This window comes from Rhyacophila brunnea, unplaced genomic scaffold, assembly GCF_057557595.1.
Source record: "Rhyacophila brunnea isolate RB1 unplaced genomic scaffold, BYU_Rbru_1.0 scaffold_7, whole genome shotgun sequence".
Taxonomy (NCBI): domain Eukaryota; kingdom Metazoa; phylum Arthropoda; class Insecta; order Trichoptera; family Rhyacophilidae; genus Rhyacophila; species Rhyacophila brunnea.
Genome location: NW_028233339.1, coordinates 43,858,906 through 43,866,725, shown reverse-complemented (window position 1 = coordinate 43,866,725; position 7,820 = coordinate 43,858,906). Strand labels below are relative to the sequence as shown.

Here is a 7,820-nt window from a genome sequence, read left to right as displayed (position 1 = left end):
GTATTGAAAAATTAAAGGACTGGGTCAATGTGGTGCCTTAGCAAAATCAATTATTGTGTTTATAATAATTATTTTCTTTATTTATGTAATATGCTTACATATCAATAATATCATAAAATAATAGGGATTTTCTCTTCTTTGTCACAACCAGAGATAGCAATCATTATAATGGTTATATTTATCATTGTTGTAAGTGCAATAGTGCGGATGGGTCAAAAATTTTAAATCAGTTTTCTGCTTCATTGTATAGAACATTGTGAGTGTACTTAGTTAAAACAAAATGCCGCCTCTTTGACGCATTCATACTGACGTTACGACATTATGGTGGCGAGTTATGGTACCTTCGATTAAAGAATAAAATATGGTACTTTATGAAGGCTCAGAGCAACCGCATACTGAGCTTCGAGAACAGCTAGATGCTTGCAGTGGATACTGGGTGTGACTAATGAGAAATAATTAATAGAGCGGACCATGCAGCCTCTCATAACATTGAGAGTGAAGTGACGACATTGAAACTGGCGTTGCCATTTTGACAGAGCCTACCTATTCTTTAAGACAATCAGCTTCCTGCGTCCTGGAAGGTCGCTAATTACTATTCACAGAGTATATACGGCGGAGCTACAAGATGCTGATATTACTTGGGAAGATGCAAGAAAACTGACGAGCAATAGGGATGCTTGGAGACGCCACATGGTTTCCATGATAGAAGTGTTAAACATTAGTGTAATAAGAATCAACCGTTTATTTGTTATTGGCTTAAATTAATACCTACTCTATATTATAAAACTGACTGCAAACAAAATCATGTATCAACCCATACTGCAGAAGAACCATATTCGAATTACAGGAAAGCAGACCCGCAGAGTACTAAGATTTTTTTTGCACGCGTTATCATCAGTCGGGGTCGATTCACTACTGAATACTTCCTTAGCTTATTTCATTCTTCTCGATCTCCAGCTCTTCGCTGCCAATCACAGAAACACCCATGGTTTAGGAAAATCACATATAGTACAACCTCGATTATCTGGACTAACTGGGGAGAACGATGTATCCAAATAATCGAAAAAACTTTTTCATCACATTTTTATTATATATCTTTCTCATGATCAAAATAAATCCGGATAACCGAGGCTTTACTGTAGATGTATTGTGACCTCACCGGGAATAGAACCCTTAGCCGCTGGATGAGAAGCCATTTTTTTATGCATTGGACTATGAGGGGAACATGTTAGATGTGAAATGCACAGCATTAGTAGTTAATATAGTAGAGAATATACATAATTTGAAAACATCCCATGTTAATAATAATATGATGCCCATAGTTTAATTGGAAAAGCATACTGGCGCGAATCCAGCATGACATAGGTTCAAACCTGTCGGGTGACATATTTTTTTCTGCAAAATGATTATTTCTAGTGTGTATATGAAATGTTTTCAAATTATGTATATTCAATATATTATAGAATGTTACATTCTCAAATCTTGTGTCTTATTCGTTGAATAAAAGAAATAGTTTATTAATATAGTAGAGGTCTATGTGTAACAATGGACGTATAGGTACAGGTATTAAATAATATGAAATAAAACACCAAAATCCACAGTCACATGTTTATTTAATTTCTTTATGCCGTATAAATATTCAAAATTGTAAAACAGTGATAAAATTCACAAGTCAATCAATAGTTACACCCATTTTTATAAAATGCAAAAGATATTTAAATAAAACGTTACAAAGATTTTCTATTTTTATATTTAAAAAGTTGCACATTGTGTACCTATAGTTTTTTTTTTGTCTATTATTAAAAAGGAGACAATAATAAATAGTCAATAATGCGATATGACAAGTTGAACAGTTTTTCACAGTGGTATCTATATGGAAATAGCAATACTATGAAGATCGGATGCATCCTTCGACTATTAATTATAAATTCAGTCCCAGGGATGGATAAGCATATTCCGCAACATCCATCTAATATTATTTATTATAATTAAGTCTAAATTGGCAACATTCAGATCACAAGATAAATATAAGTATTTCGAGTTCAGAAAAAAATGTCTCATTTTTTAATTATTTTAAAAAGTAACAGTAAAAAAATACTTTTCGTTTTAGTTAAGTGCTTTTCGCTCACTACAAAAGGGAGTATATTAAATTTGACATTTCTGGAAGGTGACCAGTCAAACGATAGTAGTAAATAAAATATCTTGGACCCGACAGTGGCATGTTTCATTTTCTCCGCAAACTTTATTTTTTGGTCAGTAGTATTATGAAAAAAATTCCAGATTGCTTAGATTATAAAGCATTATAAAATTCTTTATAGGAAAAATTTATTTACGTGAATATTTTAAAAATATATAAAAATTGCTTTTTTTTCAAAATATCTTAATTTCTGATAATTCAGACAAGTAGAAAAACAGTGTAACAAAATCTACTTCGGTTTAAATTTAATTTAACAAAGTATTACAAGTTACGAAATACATTTGTAACTTGTAATACTCAATTTTAAATTACGTTTATATATTTTTTTAAATTAAATAATAACAATTGAAAGAGAAACGTGTGTACACATGCACGGTGTTAAGGGTCGTTGGTACTTTGTACATCATCCCGCATATAAAGGGATTTATAATGAAAAATAGAAACGAAAAATGAAAATACTTTTATTATTTTTTTTTATATTAGATTTAAGAATGGTGATACATGTTAATATTGTTTTATGATATTATACATACGAGTTATTTACTTATGTAATTATATTTACTGAGAGATGAGACGAAACCATAGTGATTGTTATATACAAAAAAACGGCGCCAATGTATTTATATATCCTAGGTACCACTGAAATGCTTAGTATAAAAATTAGTGCCATAATGAGGAATTCCACTTAAGAAAGAACACAATAAGACAAGCACCTAAATATATAAAATACTTTTGTGTACATTTTTTGAGTTATACATATTTTGTATTTACTGTAATGAATGTTAGAAGTAAATTCAATATACTGCGCTGTATGAGTGGCAGAATGTCTGCTTCTGATGCCATGGATCGGGGGTTCGAACCTCGCATCTGACGATTAGATGTAATATGAGAATATGAATGCACTGGGTTGAGCAAATGGCCAAAAAGCATTTCTTGTAAAAGATGTGATAAAAATACTTCGTAAGAATCCACACCAGATTGTAGTATTAACGATCTATTGCAATTTTTAATGTAACTTTTCGAAACAACAGATTTTCAAAAATTTCATGTTACGACTATATTCTTAAAACAATAATAATTATTAATCAATTCCAAAATTATGGGTGGAGTGGAGTTCCTTATTACAAACACGTTGATAAAAAATTGAGGGGCTCACAATAATTATTACATTAGTTAATCATAACTTACACCGATAAACACTCAAACACTTTCACAAACATCATGTGGTACCTGGAACATTCTAGGTTTATAAAGCTTTCTAAAAGCGATAGACTTCTACGTTTCCATGATGACTACTACATACTTCTCTAACACCGATAAATATTATATTATTATAAAATTGCTCCATACACTTCTTCCGTTAGCTAATTTTACTACATTAATATTTCCTGGAATTATCCGTACATACAATATGTAATTTTATAATATTGAGCTTATGAAATGGAATAAAAATTTCCTATTATTCAATATTTTTTCTTATACGTCTATACACACTCTTACGTACATCACCTTTGGCAACTTATGTATGAACACATCGGAAATAACTGCGTCAATTATTTCGTAAATTACTTCGTTCACAATGGTAATCAATGAATCTTCAAACATATACATAACATGCATAAAAGTGATTTTTTTTGACAATAAATAAGAAGCAATCTGTCAAAGAACTTCGCTACATAAAATATGAAACAGTATTATCGTAACGGAAACACTTAATATACAAATATTTTAACTAACTATTCAATTCAATAATAAACATTTTGATACCTACTAATAAAACATTATTATTTCAAATGACAGAAATATTTTAATCTGGTACACATCGTAAACTCCACATAATTAGACAAATCAATAAATACTCACTTCAAATTAACTTTCTATATCTGCGACAGATTTGAACATCAAAGTCATATTCTGTCCCCATAAGCAAAACGGCAGCTATTTGCCAAAGTCACATTTTGAGATAATGAGACATTCACGTATTTTTAACTTTTCTTAAGAAATTTTTCAATAATGTGGATGAATCTTTTGGTTTATGGTATGTATAAGCAAAAACCGGTATATTTTCAATCGCTATTGTGTTTTTCTTTAGAATCTCTTTATATACTGTCTTATTGTTTAGAGTAATAATTAATTACTGTTTTCGTGAAAAAAATGGAAAACAATGTCGATTTTTATACTGAAATAAATTTTTTACTGCTTTTGACTTTATGTCAAATGGTTCAGAATTTCTCGTAGATCACGTTAATCTACGAGATGCACGTTAATCCAATCACTAGCTCAATTTGTGATTTTTTTAAACAGTTGCCTTTTTTCCTTAGCAGCATTCAAAAAGTTACTTATTAATTAAAAAAAAAAGTATAATAAATCAATCCGTGAATTTGAAAATATATTATGATTGACACTCCTACATAGAAAAGATAATGCAGGTTACGCCGGAAAAAAGTTTTCTCCAAAAAAGCAAATCTACCATTTGATCAATTATTATTTACCAAACAAACTTACATTGGTTTTTATGCATTAAAACAGACAGTAGTTTAATGCACTAAAAAGGAAAACGTAGCTAATAAAAAAAAAATTAAATATTGCTTTTGATTTGCAAAATAAATTTGTAATAATTTTTCGTTTAAAAACAAAGGAACATAACTATTTTCGATCGTTGTAGTTTCATTTAAATATAAATATTTAGCTCATTTTTTCATTTGTCTCGTAAGTGAGAAATAAAATAAATTCGTGACAAAGACAAATTTTTACAGTTCCGAAAATGGCGACTGTCAAAATGAAAATTATATTGTTTCTGCATATCTATTACTCCCATTTTTATAGGAATAATAAAAGCAGGATCGGATTATCATTAAAGAATGATATTTTCATAAAATTAATAAATAAAAAATATTTATATTGGACAGATGGATAAAAATATTCACCGTAAATAAAACGAAAAGTAGTGACATTTGAGGAGATTTAGTCAATAATAAATGCTGTTAGAATTTCATGTGATTTAACTCATCAGTGATTAATTTGTTCTACCAAAGAGAACTAACCATGAGTGGAGAACTACAAGGTTCTAAGTGTTTGTTTTTGGGAAAACAAATAGTAACAATGAGGCAGTTTGGAATACGTACAACTTCATTGTTAGGTTTGTTTTGTCAAGGATAAACACTTAGAACTTTGTTGTATTAAGTTCACGTAATGACAAACAATCATTAAATTTCTTCTTTACAAATAATTCAATATGTTGGTTACTTTACAAAGGTTATAATGATAAAAGTCTTTGTTATTGCTTAAGTCTCTGTTGTACAGAAAATATAATCATTAAAGTAGATTGATTATTTATTGTAGTCTTTTTGAATTTTTATCGTAAATATCTTGAAAAATTGAAGTAGTTGTCAAGTAAATTAGAAATAATCTGTTATAATTCAATTAATAAATATTATAATGATGAGTCACAGAAAATATCCTGTTGAAAAATTGTCAGACAATGTTTACAATATTTTGATCCATCTGTCGGCGAGTAAATCTGCCAAAAACAACAATTCATCGTTCGAATGAGAGATGACACACTAGAAGGACAGTGTGGAAAATATATTACATGAAATGGTAGAACGGCAACAGCAACACGGCATCGTTGGAGTGAGTGATGAAGAGGGCGGGGGCGGTGCCTAGTGAGAGCCTCCGGTCTAGCTGATGTTGGGGTCGGTGCGCACCCGCGGGCAGCGCTGGCGGCTCGCCCTCCGCACCGCCACGGACACGACGATTCCGATGCCGATCAGCGACACTGCGATGGCGTTTATCACGATACCCTCGTCCACCCAGTTGGAGTAGGTATCCCTGAGAATTCACCACACATGCCCATGTTAGTCGCCACCAAGCTTTCAGCTGCATGCTTTTTAATACTATCTACTTTAAATAACACTCGGTGATAGGATTAAAAAAAAAAATTGATAAAGGGTCACCTTCTTTTTATCCTCTCACTTCATTGCTAAAGCGATAATAAATTTAAAAATAATACCTGCCCATAGACAAATAATGTTCTTTCATACTTACATTATAGTAATACTTTTTAAATAAAACCTTTTTAGAACAAATTTGATTTGAAAAAACTGCAACATTTTCTTATTGGGAAAAAAAGCTTTGTGATGGCAACAAAATTGACCACGGCGCGGCATGTTTGTTGCAGCCGCTAAAGTACAGTCATTATTAGGACCATTTGATTGTTTTTTGTACTTTAACCATCAATGAAGTAAGTAGAGGATAAAACACACGGTCGTATCTGAAATACCACCAAAGAATACGATTGATTTGTATTTTCAAAAAAAAAATTACATATACCAAATTATGTAATTCATAAAAATTATAGAAGTAGGTACACATTATTTTTCAGATGCTCCATAGTCCATGATTTATAATTTTTAGAACATCATTTAATATTCATTCGATTAGATCATTCTGATTGTTGAAAAATACATATTATGTACTTAAATAAAATTATCCTAATTATTTGATAATTTTCTCATTAGCTGCAGCAAAAAGCAAGGATTGGGGTCAATCAATAAGCCTTTTCCCATCCTTTGTGAAAGCAATCAAACACCTACCGATTAATTATTAACATCCAATATACCAAATCAAACATAGCATATCAATGAGTTAGTGCACAAAAAAATATTATATGTCAAGTTTTTCATGTTTTTAGAAATTCATATTGCATGAATCATTCAAATCGATTAAACATCAAAGGCAAAATGATTTATTATAAATTTGAATAACCACCTTTTTTAGACATACAATGCTGGCTGGGCATACAATATATATGCACTAACTCATCAATATGTACTTACTTATTGACGAAATATATCTTTTAAATAATAATATGTAATTGAATATTATTATTTACCACGTATTACAGACAATGTCGCTCATAGAAGATAATATGTCGGTTATCAAAGTATTTCGATTTTCCAGACTGCACATTACATGAAATGTTCACAATCTCAAATGTAGAGAGAAACAAATTAATATATATATATTGATTGGCTCTACAATCCGGTGAAGATTTTTACCTCCTCAGTAAGAGGTTTCGTAATAACTAAAGCCGCATTTAGACCAAGCCAGCGAATGATTGTTCTTTCCCCACTCCAGCGAAACTCTTATGTTCGCTTAAAAAAAAGCGTTTACGTCAAGAGAATTTCGCTGGAGTGGGGGAAGAACGAACATTCGTTCGCTTGGTCTAAATGCGGTTTTATACGTCCAATTTTAGATTTAATGGATTTCTTATAATCCAGATTACTGAGAGGTACACATTAAATCTGGATAATAACTAATTTAATTTTTCAATTATGACAGCAAGGAGCTCTTTAATTTAATTTTTTTTAAAACAATATTGTGTTAATAGTTAATAATTGTTAGTATTGTGAAAGACAAAACAAAAATCAGAAACACACTCACGCCACATGACAATACGTGGCTAGAGGTAATAATTGTGTCTTTGGTCCAATTTCATTACCATGTATAATCAATTTATCAATAATGGATAATTTTGCTGAATTCATGCAGAATGTTTATACAGTGAACCTCAATTCATCATTTCCTGGCAACATATTATTGAATATTGATGGTCATAATC

General features: G+C 30.6%; 1 protein-coding gene across 1 annotated transcript in view; it reads right to left on the bottom strand.

Moving 5' to 3' along the window:
* Nucleotides 1-1,600: 1,600 nt before the first annotated feature.
* The window catches only part of LOC147064943 (transmembrane ascorbate-dependent reductase CYB561-like), a 287,764-nt gene continuing 281,544 nt past the window's right edge, over nt 1,601-7,820 (bottom strand). The window contains exon 6 of the mRNA XM_085958274.1: nt 1,601-6,028. Within this exon, the coding sequence (XP_085814400.1) occupies nt 5,878-6,028 (151 nt within the window). The 3' untranslated portion in view covers nt 1,601-5,877. The remainder of the gene's footprint in view (nt 6,029-7,820) is intronic.